Here is a 15841-nt window from a genome sequence, read left to right as displayed (position 1 = left end):
AGGATCATGGCCTTTCTGTGGCAGTAAGTTGTTCTGTCACCTTGTCAAGCTGCACCCACAGACATTTCAGCAGTTCCCTTAAAGCACGGGAAGTGCCTTTAAAGCATGGATCTCTATAATCTTCTGCAGAGATGGAGTGAGGGACTGATCCTGAAGGCTGTGGTACGGCTGAATAGCTCAGTTACCCTCAGTTCTCTATTTTATGATTTTTTTGATGTTCTTGAACATTGACAGGAAAAGCTTTATTGCTATGTGGGCTGATGTTACTGTTTTCCGCATTTTATTGGTGTGAGGTTGCAGCTTCAGTCTTTCACCTCTGGATCTCCTGGTTCTTCCCATCACAGATGACAGAGTGCTGCTCAGTCCTGTCCTTCCTGCACAGAAGCTGAGTGCTGACAATTGCATCGTGAATAAGGAGCCTTTGGACTTTGATGCAAGTGCCAGCAGTGCCTTCTCCCTCCCTGCTATTGCACGGCAGCTCTCTCTGGAGCATCAGGGAACTGTGTAATCGGTTATCCTTTTTGATAACCATGGTGTTGATGCTTACTAAAGCAGCAGTGATATTTAGAAGTGTACTAGTAGAGCCTCTTCCATTACTTCATGCCTGAGGAATACTTACACTTAGAGAATTACATTTTTTAATCAAGTGTTTACTCCAACTTTGTGCTGCTTCACATCTTTTCCATGCTTGTACTGAAACAGCATAAACAGAACTAGCCATTATTTTTATTTGAAAGGTTTGCCTTTTCCAAAGGAAATCATTTTTTCATTTCAGTCTTAGTAAAAACTTTGGAAATGTTTTTTCCTCATGGTTTGGGATGAAACACCAGCAAAAATTCTGTTTGGCCAGCTCCGATAGTAAGTGCAGAAATGGAGCAGTTGACTTGATGCACTGATAGCAAGAAACGTTTCCTTTCTGTAATATTAGTAGACTACCAGAAACCCAACAGCGAAAACTTTTTTGAATGGACTTTTTTATTTTGCACTTCGTAACGCTTTTTGAGTTTCAGGTCCTCCTACTTTTCTGCCTTTTTAAGGCAGAAAAAGACTTCCTGAGGTGACAATTAACATAACCAACTTCTCTGCAGTTTTGCCAGCGGAGCTGGTGAGGAGCCCAGATCACTGCTACCAGAAGTCTTGGCCCTTTCACCACAGTTCGGGGGAGAGCACAAAACATGCCGCTTGTGCTTTCTGACCATCAGCAACTCTTCCTTTCAGAGTCAGACATAAAAACCATTATCTTCATGGAGAAGAGGACAGTTAGGTGTTGCCCTTCGACTTTCTGGTAGCAGTAATCTGTACCTGTCAGTTCAGTTTCTGCTTTCCAGCCCTGCTGATGACCTGCTGATACTGAGCCGGCGTAAGCTTCTGTGACAGGAGGTGGTCACCCTGTGACGGCCGTGTTGTCTTTGCACCCGCAGGGGTCACACCAGAAATAACTGGTGTTTTTGTACGCTTTGCAGTGCTGTTTAAGTAGAAGATGTGTTGACTTGTAGAGAGAAGCTAATTATGTTTTGTTGTTGTTTTGCAGGAAGCCCTTCTGTTCCTTAGATGCTTCTTGCAGAGGCATGATTCTTCCTTTAAACTAACAAAAAGCAGTGCAATTAAAATTTCTTTGTGGGGGTGGGAGGGGTTAGGAGAACAGTGGGGCTCTTGTACTGGGTGCTTGAATATAGTAGTTAAGCCTTTCTTTGCTAGTCCAACCTTTCTCATACAACGCCTGCTAAGCTCTGCCTTAAAAAAAATCAATATAAGACTAATAATTATTACATTTGCATATCTCTGTTCTACACAGTGGAACAAAAGCAATTTAAAACTTCTAGGTTGTTCTGCAGTACCCGTGCTACCTCAGCTGCCTGTTGCATTTGTATAGTAACTTCATATACAACACAACTATGTTTATTTTGTTTTTTCTTTTTTTTTTTTTTTTTTGCATAGAAGATTTCATACCTACCTCGGTTCCTCTTAAACGCTTGCTTTGTGTGTTTTTTGAGAAAAATCAATGCTTTTCCCTCACCCGTTAGTTCAGGCAGTCTGACATCAAAGCTGCAGAATCTCAGTGACTGAGGGCATAACGTAGTGTGTTGGCAAACATGTTGGAACAATTTCCAGTAATTTTGGACGAGTCTTAAAGGAAGCAGAAAGTACAGCAACTTAACTCCAAGGGCTGCGCATTCCTCTAACTGATCTGCAAAATAAGGCTTAACAGGGTAATTGCAGTGAGCGTTCGGTAGGAAGAAAATTTATGTTCTATTTTATTGTGTCTGATTTTACTCTTTAAAAAAAGTTTGCCGTATCACAGCAGAGAAATGAAACTCTTTGTTACGGCAATATTACTCAGTCTCACTAGCTTGTATGCCCCCCCCCCCACGATTTCTTTTATCTGCAGAGCTGGTAAAATTTCAATCCTCACGATGATGACATCCTGGAAATAGCTCAGGTAGGGCAGGTTATTTGCGTTCACTGGAGAAATGATAAACCTGAGCTACCGCACTGAGAGAGGGTGGAGGCGGCACTCGCGTGTGGAATTTGGCTCCCCTGGCCCCGCGCTCTCGGGGCAGGAGCTGCGGCTGGGCTGTGTTGCGCAGGCTTCGCCTGGCCCTGCGAACAGATGACAGCATTCCCCTTGCTCGTACAGCCGCGGAGCCGAAATGCTTGGCTGTGGTGTTCCCGGGCCGCGATAAAGCAGGCAGCCTTTTTATGGTTAGGTCCTCAAAGCGACAGTTCGTGTTTCAGCGATAAGGAGACAGAGCTTTGGCTATCAGACCCAGACTTATTATCTGTAACAGCAAACCCTGGCTTAAATCCTGCCACAATGACAGGAACCCCATCTGGAGTGAGGGTTTCCAGAATCGTAATCAGGAGACACTGAGGCATTTTCCTTCCTCATGAGTCAAAGCAAAGTTAACCCCATTGTTAGCGAAAATAAAAATAACTGATTGCCAAGAGGAAGGATGCATTTTTGCATTTAACTGAATGCATTCCTTTGGATTAGAGCTGTGAGTAGGATTTTTATAGGGTCGGCAGTATTACATATAGGTTTTCACTCGGTTGTTTTGTAGAAGGGGGAACGAACAAACCACTCATATTGCGATACTTAAAATTGCCTTAATGTTTTTATCCAGGGATGTGAAGTCGACTAAAGTCCCATGCTATGGCTGCTGTGTATTTCTTGCAAGATCTTTCCATATAATATCCAAACCGCGCCTCGAGCTCTGCGCTGAGCACTGCGCGAGGACCTACTGGGATTCTATTTAGAGCTCTCTGGGCTGCGGGGGTTAAGTGCGATGCAGATTACCCCGTGTTAACATTTTCCCTCCTGATAGCGAAGTGTAGCAGGCTGGCAGCCTGACTTGGTAGGAAGGGCTGGGAGGGAGACGGGGCCCCGACCTTGAGCGGCCGGCCCTTGTATGGCCACGGCCGGATCGGTGCCCAGGGGATTGGCTGCAGGGCGCCCGCGGTGCCCTGGCAGGTGCTGGGGGAGCTCCACCTGCTCGCCCCACGTGCTGCTCCGCTCGAGCGATGGTGTGTGGGGCTCCAGAGGCTGTGTGGGATACACCGAGCCAGCCAAGAAACTTGAGAAGGAGTTAGGGCTTAGGATGACCTGTGATATTAAAGGATTTCAGAGAGCGTAACTGGATTTAGGGACCGCTTTAAAGCTGAAGTAGGACTGGGCAGGGTTTTGCACAGATAGGAGCAGTAAGAAAGCTTTGTGTGCTTGTACTAGAAATTAAAGATAGCACTTGAACAAAAATGCTGATGGTTGCTCTAGCTGAAACTAAAACAGGCTTTTGTTTTTTCTAAGATTCAGTATGTTATGGAAACATAGTTTCTACAGGAAAATGACTGGAATTTCTTTACGGTGCTGAGAATGTCAGCTTGCAGACTGCGATTCTTTGGGGTCTCCTAGTGCAAAGTTCATAGAATTCAGCTTATCAGCAGAAGGACCCTACCCCTGTGCCTCTGCAGTCCCACTGCTGCCTTATATACTGCTAATGTGGATTTACTGAAAAATGTAGATTGCCTTCCCCATTAAATTTCTATTAAAACATTTAAGATTTTTCTGTGGTTAGCATTTGAAATCTTTTGTTGTAAATGAATACTTAGAAATTTCTGATGGTATAGTAGGATGAAAAGGACAAAAAGGAACACACATGTTATTTAATTGTTTGGCCCCAAGAGCTGCAGCTTCACATCCTTTCTTGGCAGCTTATTTGCAATGCCTAGATTGTAGACAAGTTCTGTTTCGAGGGGATGTTGATGCAAGTTCTCCATCAGAAAACAGGAAGTACCCCACAAAGCAGTTGCATCAGGTTAGAGTGAAGGAGTCTGAAAACGCTTATATTTAGCAAACTAAGTCATTTTGGAGCGGGATTATGTCATTTCTTTTTATACTTTTTTTTTTCAGTTCTTGTTACCATGCAGGATGACTGCAGTGCAGGAAAATCCTGCCTTTGTAAACCACCAAAACCGAGTGTTACATATATTAATGTCATGCAGTCGCTAAATTCAAACGAAAAAAAAATCAGCAATTGTATCTCTGAGGTTGAACTGTATGCTGTTTAAAATGTGAATATTACAATTGGGATGTGAAAATCAATTCACTAAAGATCCAGCAAACACTAAGATGGTTTTTAATTACCGGTGAGGACTTTAACTCCCTTCCTGTAGGCTTCAATGTTCCTTGTATGTCAGGCAACTGTACTCTGTCAGCCAGTGTCTAAAGCGGTTTTGCAAAGAACGCTGGCGAGGTGAAGTGGTTTTAGGTTAAAGCTACCTACATGTATGAGGTGGCACCTTGGGAGAGTCTGTGCCTCTGAATGAATCTTTTCTGTTGGTATACTATGCCACTATTTTGAAAGACTAAGCTTGTCTATTGAGTTTTGTCTGTGAAAATTTCGTGTAGTTTCAGTGGCTCTTAACTGATTCAGTAGTGTACAAAAGAACTTGGCAAGTTAGTATGATTTGTATGTGAATTTTCCAATTGTATTTCAGACCTTAAGAAAGAAAGGCCTTAATGGTTGTGAGAGCCCTGATGCTGACGATTACTTTGAGCACAGTCCACTATCGGAGGACAGATTCAGCAAACTAAATGAAGATAGTGATTTTATTTTCAAGCGAGGCCCTGTAAGTACTTTTATTTTATCTCTACTTTTTATTTGTTGATCCTTTTTATTAACTTCATTATTTAGGCTCTGAACAAGAAGGAACACAGAGGGTGCGACAGCCCGGACCCTGATACTTCATATGTGCTCACGCCACATACAGAAGAAAAATATAAAAAAATTAATGAAGAGTTTGATAATATGATGCGGAATCATAAAATCGCAGTGAGTACTTGAGTATGGTTTGTGCTTCTATTACATGCATGAGAATTTTCACAGATGTTGCTTACAGCTGTAAAGTATATTGGTTTGAGAAGGGAATGCATATTTTTGTGAGGGAAAAAATGAGGTGTTTACATTTGATCTTGTTAATTACATTTTATCTTAAGAAATAAAGAAGAACTTGTATTTCTAGCTTCTCATTTATGCTCACAGATTTTTTCTTACCTTGTCAACATGAGGTAGCACTTCCAAATTTCAGGAACTTAGCTGTGTTGCCTGATTCTGCCTAAAATACTTTGTATTTATTCTGGGGTGTAGATTAGTTTATTTGCATCTTATAGCCCTTTTCCTGTCTGATCAAGACTTCACAGTATGTTACAAGCTGACAAATAGAGTTGTACAATATTGTTATTAAATCAGTGGAGCTTACTTTGCTGAATACTGGATTTAGAAGGGTATTTAGTTGTTTAATGGTGAAGATTAGTGCACAATGGGATACTCAAAAAGATTAGTATTGTCTTGCAATTGCAACAGAGAACTTTCTTGCATGCTGAAAGATCTTTTGAAAATTTTGTAAAGTGTCTAACCCATTTGTAGGCATAACTCAATTACTTTGGAAGGATATAATCTCCTATTCTATAGTGTGATCAGGGCATCATTTTTGATTTTAATGTTATCTAATTAAAAAATGAGCCTTGTCATTGTCTGAACCCCATGTGTTTACTGGACAGATTGTTCATGTTCTCCTGAGTTTCATACCTCCCCTTCAATTTTGGGGTCAAAGACAAAAGGAAGACTTAGTGCAGGAGTACTTTTAGGTGAGACGTACTTGGGGATAACAGTAGTGTAAAAGTTAAATGTTCCTCGTGGAGGTGTACATGATGAGTATTACAGGTGAATTATTTTTCTAAGAGAACTATATGGGGTTCTGCCACTGCCTTTGAATTTTTTAACGTTGCAAATCTTGAAGCAATTAAAATAAATGGACTGGCTACGTTAATTGGCACAGACCCTGGGGTAATTGGATAGCATGTCCCTAAATGACTTGCTGATAGTGAAAATGATTTCATTGTTCACAGGAATAAGACCGTCTCTGTGAAATTAACAGCAAACTGGCAGTCATGACACCTAGCATCAGTTCTTTTAGCAAGTTCTTTATACTTGAATACAGTCAGTATCTCTTATTTGCTCATTGTTTTGAAGCTTTTGATACCCAACACTTCTGTGTTGAGACATCTTTAGGCTTCATCTCTTGGTGCGATACGGATAAATTGCACTCCCTTGATTTTTGGTGGTATTAATGAGCAGCCTAAATTCTCCATGTTGATATTGATGTAAATAAAAGGGAAATGTTATTTTTTTAGTTCTGTGGTTCTATATTTATAGTTTAGATTGTACCTGTAATGGTCCTGGTTCCAACACTTACAGGTTTTCTATAAGTACGTGGTTTCTTTCACTCTAGTGCAGTATTACTGTCAAAGGATAGGAATGAGGCAAAGCATGAAGAATTCAGTCATCCTAAATGCGTACCATAGATGGGCAGATGCAGCCCTTACTGTAAGGTGTGGGGGGAAGCTGTCATTTATAGCTTCTATATTGAGAAACCTATAGAAAAATGTTCCAACTGTTAACTTGTATGCATTGTTTTAAGCATACTTTAGCTATTCGAGTTCAGTTTGAGTTACTTAACAGCATGCTGTGTAAAAACATCCATTTTATAGATGTTAAACAGTTTCTTGAAGTAGTTTCCCATGAAGACAGGTATCAGCACAGCTTGTTATTAGTTAGATACTGTGAATGTTTTGCCACCGTTCTGTTGCTGTGCTTTACTTTTTGTTTCTATCTGTGCCAAAAATTGATAATTCTGAAGAATGCTTCAGTATGGACACTGCCATTAGTTCTCACTAGTAAGAGGTTTTGTTTCTTGTGTCAAATACGGTGTGCTTTTTTTCATTAGTGTAGCTTTTTGTATTTCAGATGTTTTCAAAATTGTCATTCAGAAGTATCGCTCTAAGTAAATCTTAAGCTGCACATGATAAAGCATATATTGATGAATATGTTTGCTGGGTCATGAATGTTTGTCATCTACATGACCTCTAAATCTGAGCTATTATCTCTGTCAACAAATTCCAATGATTTCTTTATTTATCCTTAACGTGTACCTGTCATGGTTTTGTTTCAAGTTATTCTGAGAGTTGTGAAGGAAAATAGTCGCTTTTGTTTCAGAAACACATCACTGTCAAAGGATAGGAATGAGACAAAGGCCAAAGAAGTTAGTCATAACCAAATGAGTGCCATAGATGGGCAGGCATTTAAGCTTTTGATTCAAATACTTGTTGAATAACAAACATATATGCTTGAGAAAAATAGTTGCCTTTTGAATAATGCTGTAAAAATTAGAATAAAAAGTTTTGCAGAAAAGATATTATTAAAGCAGGGATTTGTGGAACAGCTCAGAATAACACCAATTGAAATGGCTAAATTACTGAAGTTCGTAACTTTCTAAAGATTTGTTTATGTTTTTAGTGTGTTGAAAAAACTTTGAGATAAGCAAAATTTTGGCAAGGTTATTAATAGAAAATGTTATTACTAACTATTCTTTTTTGTCTTTGACTATTTTATGATGTGCATGTTTATGCTTACATTTTGAAGATGTAACAATTTGTTAATTTGTCAACGTATTTATCTTGTTGTGGCTTTATAATAATCCAAATTAACTGATGAATTTGTTGTATTTTTGAGCTATATGAATATCTTCAGGTTGTTGTATGTGAACTTCCTCTCGGTATTTTTAAGTTTATGAGTAATTCTTTTGGAACTGTATTTATATGACGTATGATATTTCAACACCAGAATCCACAACAAATGGATGTTTTAAAACTGTATGATTAATGAATTAGAGTTTCAAAACTAACATAATTAACTTTTATTTTTTACTTCAGTAATTCTTGGCAAACTTCTCATGCGTGTTTTAATAATGTACTCTTTCTGCAAATATGGTTAATGCTAACGTTGTCGTCTCTTCTGTTCCTCATCTCCTTTCCTTCAGCCTGGCTTGCCTGCTCAGAACTTCTCGATGTCGGTTACGGTCCCAGTGTCCAATCCCAACACTTTAACCTACAGTAACCCAGGGAGTTCCCTCGTATCCCCATCGTTGGCAGCCAGTTCATCCTTAACAGACACGACCATGCTCTCCCCACCTCAGACCACCCTGCATCGGAACGTATCACCTGGGGCTCCTCAGAGACCACCGAGTACTGGCAACGCAGGTAGGATTTCAGTACTGTTACCTTTTTTACCCTATTTTTATGTTTTGTTTAAAACAAATGGCCAACAGCAACAAAGAATAACAAGTTTTTAATTTATCAATGCATTTTCTTTTTTAAATTATTATTAGGTGCAATGCTGGGGACAACTGACCTCACAGTGCCAAATGGAGCTGGTACCAGTCCAGTTGGTAAGTGCAATATCATGTCTGTGTTGAAAAATAGTATTAGGGTTTCAGTTTGTACAGTTACTTGAAAGCAATTTTTTATTTTGACTCCTTTGAAAAAGTACTTTTGGAAGTACAAAGGTCATAATTTTTTTAATTGCCTTGTAATTGTTGAGTCTTGTAAATTCTTATCAGGCATTTAACTTTCTATTGCCATGACCCTTCCACTGCAGTAACATTTGCATTTTCTACTTTAGTGGTTTTCAGTAGCTTGCTGCTCTTGCTTTTGTGCTTCTCTGCAAGTGTAATTACAGCACTCTAGCGAGTTCTTATATTCCCCGTTTTTTTCCTTTACATGAAATTCTCTATGCTTACTAAACTATCACAATAAAGACAACTGAGCTGTTTTCTCAGCTTTAGTTTTCTGAAGATCTGGATGTTCAGTACTGGTTCTGGTGCCAATCAAAATGAAGAAAATACAGAATATATTGTTTATATTTCCATGTGTATCTTGCTAACTATTTTCTAGCAGTTATACAAAGAAAGCAATAAAGCTTGGAAGATGATAGCTAGGCTCTGTCTTAATTTTAAAAGGTGTTCAGAACAAATTAGAGACCTTGCCAAAAAATCAAATTGACAATATTTTTTGGGCTTCAGTAAATTGATATGATAGCATTTTTGCAGGTAAATAATATTTTTGTCTCATGTAAACAGAATTTAATACTCCGATAGAGAACAGGCAGATCTGAATTTTGTCATGCCACAGGAAGACAAATGATACTTCACACACCACCCTCATACTGCTTTGATTCCTTGAGATGTCTTGATAACTGAGGATTGATTTTGGAAATGTGCATAACTTGCCTTGGTAAATGTTCATGGCAAGGAATTAAAGAAGCAACTCTTGACCTTTCAGTGTTTGCCCACTGGTTACTTAATGTAGCAACTGGGAACAGGTTCTTTGAAGATAAGTTCAATTGATTGAATTTATGAATAAAAAATGCTGCAACTACCAGGCAGAAAGCACAGCATTGACTTTCTATTCTTTATCCATTCCTTGGCTATGTGCAGCAAATAAATATTTACGTGTGGCTTCCATTGGGTAAGCAAGATTTTGAATGGAGGAGACTTCCTCGGTAGAAGAAAAATGACTATTTTTAGAAACTGTGGAGGTCAGATGTGGATTTCTATAGTATTTCTCAAGTCAGAGTAAATAAACTGATTATCAAGACTTTTCAGTCGTCTTTTCCAAAATCAGGCTTTAGTAACAGCGGCTTCGTGTTTATGACGCTATCTATCAGTAAGAAAATAAAACAGTTGTTTACAGCACTTGCTATAGAATATTAAACCAGAGAAATACCCACTTAGAGCAGCTTGGTGAACATAATTTAATGCAGTAGAAATGTTTTCCTTCTTACAGTTATTAATAGTTTATGTGAAAAGTCAAAATGCATCGCTTATCTCTTGCTTTCCAGAACATCACACCTAAAATGTTACACACATACCCACTCATTTCTAAAAAGATTTTCATTCAAATAAGAGCTGTGACTATATAAGAACAGTGGAAGATCTATACGAAGTACCTCTAGCAAAACCCATATACCTAGTTAACACCACAGTACAGAGTTAGTACACTAAGTTTTTAGAGCTCCACAGTCCACTAGGGTATGACATGGCTTCTTTCAAATACTGTCAGGTGCACAGTAACCTTCTCAGTTGCAACCAAAATTAAGAAACCATGCATAAACAGATTGACTCAATCTGCTACCCTGTCAATTTCAGCGTGGCAGCTGCTAATGAATTGTGTACATCAAGTTAATGTCTGCAGAAAACAATGGCTTTAGTTTGTTGCTACCTTTACTGCAGAATTCACTGGAAACAAAATATCTCATTTTTGTAGCTCTCAGTCCATTCTTTTATACTTTTTAAGAATGGAGAACTCTCATATGGATATAGTTGTGAAAGGTCATGTGTTAATTTTGCAGCTCTCTAAAGGAGAGGTGTCAAAGATGAAGATGGAGTACTTGCAATCTAGATGTAAAAATGCCCATATTTTCTGATATAGAGATAAAGCAAAAACCCAGCTTTTACCATTACGAAGTTTTGAGCGTTTAAGATTTTGTTCTCTTTTTCATTGAAAGATACTTACACACTTTAATCTCCTGGTGAGAAGCAAGTAGAGGTCATCTTAGGACCTAGTTCAAGCAACAACGTTGCATAAAATGGCTCATTTAGTTCACATAAGTCTTTTTTGTTTTCCTCATGTCCTATGTAACTTGATTGGAATAGATAGGGTTTGCTTTAACAGTCAATCTGCCAACAACAGCTTTTCTGTGGAAAATAGCTTTTTCTGATGAGTAAAAATATCTGCGTGTTGTAGCAAAGATTGGTAGATGGCTTTTTATGTTTAGAACAGAAAATTTGTGATCATTTTACAATACTGAGAGCTTATTTCACATGCAGCTGTCATAACTCTGAAAAAGCTTTTCTATATTTTTTTATAAAAAATTAACCCACCACATGAAAACTTCAGCAGATCTTTTTCATTTAGCAAATATATCAGTTTTGAGAGAGGGAAAATGTTCTACGTTTGTCTTTGCTTTTGAGCTAATTCATTTTTTTCTGTTAATTGGATGGTTTGGAGCTAGAATTTTCATGATGCTGTTGTCCATGATCAGTGTTAATTAACCCTGTTCAGTTTGTGATGAGTATCTAATGTGCTTCAAGAATCCAATATCCCCAGCACGTGTACAGTTTGCTCTTTGTTATCAAGATCATCATGGTTTGAATGCATGCTGCATGTCTTTATTATTACTTTCCAAAGGGTGTGGATTCTGTTAGCCCAAGCACACCATCACTTGCTCTGAATAACCAAATACAGGAGAGAGATTCTTTGACTTTGAAAGGATACTCAATGGACAGATCACCTTCAAATTTGTCGCAAGGAGATCTGTTTCGCTATGTTCCAGTACATTTGGTGGTATTTGCCAGTGAAGTGCATTGTCATTGAAGTTATCCTGTTCATGTTAACTCTAAAAACTGAAAAGGCTTAAAAGGAGTTAAAGTACCATTGTTAACCAATTTCTACTTTTGCTCCAATGCCTTTTTCATATGGTGTTGAGCGAGATCCATGCAAAAGACCTGAGCTGCCACTTGGGACTGTGGCCTTTGTTGCTAAGCTTGCATGAAAAACACAAACCCTGAGACCTTTGAAGTGCGGTGAGCTCCCTAAGTATTTTCCAGTCCTTGGTGACTTTGAAGGAGCTGTTGAGAGAGTCCTTATAATTTTGCAGGGACAGAATATAACCTGTCTGTAAGTCTTGTTGTCAGTGAAGTAGCCCTTCTAATCAGTAATGCAGTGTATGGACTCAGTTCATTTGGGGAATTTTTTCCTCTTGCAATTTTGTCATCAGAAAGAATGGATAAGAAAGATACAGTTGTCTTGAATACTGAATTTCTCCTTTTCATTCCGGATCCACGTCTTCTGTAATATCCTCATTAATCTTCAGCTTCTGAGAATGTGAAGTAACTTCAGGTGTATTGAATTTCTTTGGACTAGAGCTGAAGGATATAACTGCTTGAACAACTGTGTCTTGTGAGCTACCGGATCCCTGCTAAGAGCCGATCTAGATCATGTGTCATCTTTCATCATGATACCATGACATCAGGAAGAATTATGGGAGGTGCATTAACAGCTTGCTTGCAACTGTAACCTGCCTTGTGCATTTCCAGAAAGGGATCAAGATGGGACTGTGAAAGACCACACCGGTAAATGGTTCGTTTTATCTTGAGGGCTTGTCTGACTGGGAGACCTTTTCTACGTGCCTAAGGATGAAACGATCTTTCAGATTGGTCTTTCACAAGTCTGTTAAGTGAAACAGCTAACAATATGCTGCAGTTCCCATAAGGCTTCAATTAACATCTTTCTTTGCATACCTTTCTCTTCATGTTGTTTTGCTTCTTAAAGGAAAGAGAGCACCTCATGAGAAGTATACAACTAACTAAAAAAAACAAAAAAAACAACAAACTACCTCTTGCAAAACTCCTGCTTAAAATTGGATTGATGGTACCAAAGGCTTCCTGAAGGAATCACTTCCTTCACCCTCTGCCCCCCACCCAAACTCACCATTTTGTATCTTCTGTGTCAGATAAACAGCTTACCACCATTGTGCCCTAGGAAAGCAGCCGTAAACCTTGAGCAAATTCCTGCTTAAGGTTGTACGTTACCAGCGGTACTTGTCTGCTGGACTTTCTCTTCAGTGTGACAGGTAGTATCTGTCAGAGGTAGTCTTTCACTTGACGCAGTTCCTCACTTCGTAGCCTTTATTGATGTTCAAGTGATACAAATAGTAGTAGACAAAGGTTCTTGCTCTGTAGTCTCAGTGTTGGCACAATGTTTTGCCTTGCTCTGATGTTCAGGGTTACCCAGGTAAATACAAGTCAGTGTTTCACTCTTCTCTAAGGAAGAAGTTGAAGGATGCCTGAGCAACACTGAGAGCAGCCTGTTCACCCTTGCACCTTACAGCTTCCAAGCTCTCCTCGAGGAAGACTACTGAAAGTGGACTGCAGACCAGCTGGTTCGCTGAACCCTTCTCCTTTGCTAGATGTAGACCCAGTTGTCAGCACATTTTAAAAAAAAAAAAAAAAAAAAAAAGTTTGATCCATCCATCGTCCTCTGATTAAATGTGCTTATGAGAAATGATGGGCTAATATTGACATGGAAAATAAGCTGGTAGAGGAAAGCATTTGAGTTTTTCTAATTGTAGCAAAATATCCTTGGAAACAACACATAAGCATGTGATCACTTCAGCCTCTGAACCACATCTAGATTTTTCATTAGAATTTCACATTGCCTTGCCATAATTTCTGATTTATGAGGAGGTACAAGGATTCTGGTTAGAATCAGCTACTTGTATAATGTCAGCTTGCCCAGGATACCACATCACACATCTTCTGAACATATCACTTCTATTCGCTATAATATTTAGATACAAAAGCATTTTGCTTTTGTTTTAATTTTGCTGCGGCATTCTGAATAATAACCCTCATCTTGAAGAAGGCTGATCTAAATGTCAATATTACTGAAAATTCTCTCTCATCCTTCCATGTAACCTAAGGAAAAAAAATTCCAGGAACCTTGAAAACGAGTCTTTTAAAAATTTTCTTCAGTTTTGTAACATAAGTATGCATTTCCTTGACATTTCCATGTGTTGTTTTTTGCTGTATTTTATTATCTAAAGTACTGCCATTAGAAGTCTAAATCTTATATATTAGATGTTTTACAATCTTATGCTGCTGTTGAAGGTATACTTTAATTGTAATCATGGTGTTATCTGAAGTATTATTCTTTAAACATCTATGCAAATACATTTATTCTACCTTCCTTAAGATGTTAAAATGAAGTTTTTCCAAAGGTAGCAGAGAACTAGGCTTTTTGAAATTATTATACAATCGACAGTGATTTCTATGCAAAGCTGCAAATCGTAGGAACTGCAGCTGTAGGTTGGTTTTTCCCCTTAAAGCTATCACACTCAGAAATGCAATTAAATGGAGCATAATGTGCATAGAAATGCTACTGTTGTATTTAGTTTCAAAACTCCCCCTACCTAGCCCTACCCACCTCCCCTCCAAGGTCCTACATGTAAACATTTTTCTTAAATAGATCTTATCTCATCCTCTGTATGCATCATGATTTGGCTTATTGCAAACGGTTTTCAGTTTACTCCTAATCGTGTGCCTTTTGTCAGATTACATGATGTCATTTGCATAAATATTTATTTGCTACTGTTTTCATTTTTGCTTAGTCTTACATTGCTTAGCTCCTTGCCCATGATTATTTTTCAGAACTATGTACAACCATTTAGTTTTTCCGAAGGTGAACCACAAAAAAAAAAAAGATTAATGGCATCAATGACTATAATTTATTCCTTGAGTAGTAATAAGAACATGCAGTACTTTCCAGCCACGTGTGTTCATTGTTTCAGCTGATGCGATTTATACAGTGAAATATGAGTCTGGCTCATGTAATTGAAAGCTGCATCTTGGACTGTAGGACAATAAATGAGATTAAGCTGTGTTACGTTTCTGAAGGCAGGGTATACAGTTGTTGAAATAGCTGGGTTTTAAAATCTAGCTTCAGAAAGTTATTTCAAAATTAGTCATTGACTAAACAAGAAGGGGGCTGATGTCCATTGGTAATGCTTATTGTCATAAAATTCTACTCGAATTATTTTAATCTTTGTTTAAAATGGTTCGTATAATTTAGTTTATCATCTTTGCCTTGGTTTCATTTTTCCAAATACGTGTTTTGAAAATGCTTTTATGGCTGTGCTTAAAAAACTCAGAGTTAAATAAAACTTTTGTGATGGAAGCAAAACCAGTAGTCTTAATTTACACTTGCATAGGATTTTATATTCTGTTTCCATTTTCCAGTTTGCTGGTGTTTTTAAAACATAAAATAATTGTATTTGGGGGAAGATGTATGGTGGGTGTGGTAGATACAATTTCTGTATTATACAACATAGTAAGTAGAATTTATGGGGTTATTAAAGCCTCAGTTTGGCAAGCTGCCTAACAGTTGCATCATCCTGTAATCATTATCTTTTTCTGGCTCCTGACCTTACTCGAAGAAATGCCGTGCTTTTAGTTATCCTTTCGCTCTTAACTTGTAATCTTTAACAGGAGAAAATGCTTTAAATTTCATATTAAATATTAATATTTTACAGTCTTATTGCAGCCACAGCATCTGGTTCTTCAAGTAATAGATATAAGCACTTCAGCATTTCTTAAAAATAAGATACTTACAACATCCAGCAAAATGCTTCTGTTAGATCAATACCCCTACTATTGTACACTTTTGATATTTTTTTCTCCCCTTCTTAATACATTTTTTTCTAAACACTCACACTCTGTTTTTAAAAAGTGCTCTGGCTTTTGACAGAACAAATGCTTGACTCTGCCCTGCTGCTGAATGGTATTGCCCAGAGAAGGCAATGGCGAGGAGTTTGTTGTTTTTGACAGCACCAATAAAAGCATGAAATGTTTCTGAAGGATTGGCAGAGCCTTGTAATAAGGGTTGCAG

The 15841-nt window shown here is 38.3% G+C and overlaps 1 protein-coding gene across 9 annotated transcripts in view; it reads left to right on the top strand.

The window, feature by feature from the left end:
* MEF2A (myocyte enhancer factor 2A) overlaps nucleotides 1-15841 on the top strand; it is an 88885-nt gene that overhangs the window by 54710 nt on the left and 18334 nt on the right. For 5 of the 9 annotated variants that reach the window (XM_068695907.1, XM_068695906.1, XM_068695909.1 and 2 more), the window contains 4 exons: nucleotides 4996-5127; nucleotides 5193-5330; nucleotides 8377-8596; nucleotides 8725-8784. In XM_068695907.1, coding sequence (XP_068552008.1) covers nucleotides 4996-5127; nucleotides 5193-5330; nucleotides 8377-8596; nucleotides 8725-8784 — 550 coding nt within the window. The remainder of the gene's footprint in view (nucleotides 1-4995; nucleotides 5128-5192; nucleotides 5331-8376; nucleotides 8597-8724; nucleotides 8785-15841) is intronic. The other 4 variants (XM_068695911.1, XM_068695914.1, XM_068695910.1 and 1 more) reach the window with 2 other exon arrangements.

The sequence above is a fragment of the Anas acuta genome, chromosome 12, assembly GCF_963932015.1.
Source record: "Anas acuta chromosome 12, bAnaAcu1.1, whole genome shotgun sequence".
In the NCBI taxonomy this organism is placed as follows: Eukaryota; Metazoa; Chordata; class Aves; order Anseriformes; family Anatidae; genus Anas; species Anas acuta.
This window is presented reverse-complemented; position numbering and strand designations above follow the sequence as displayed.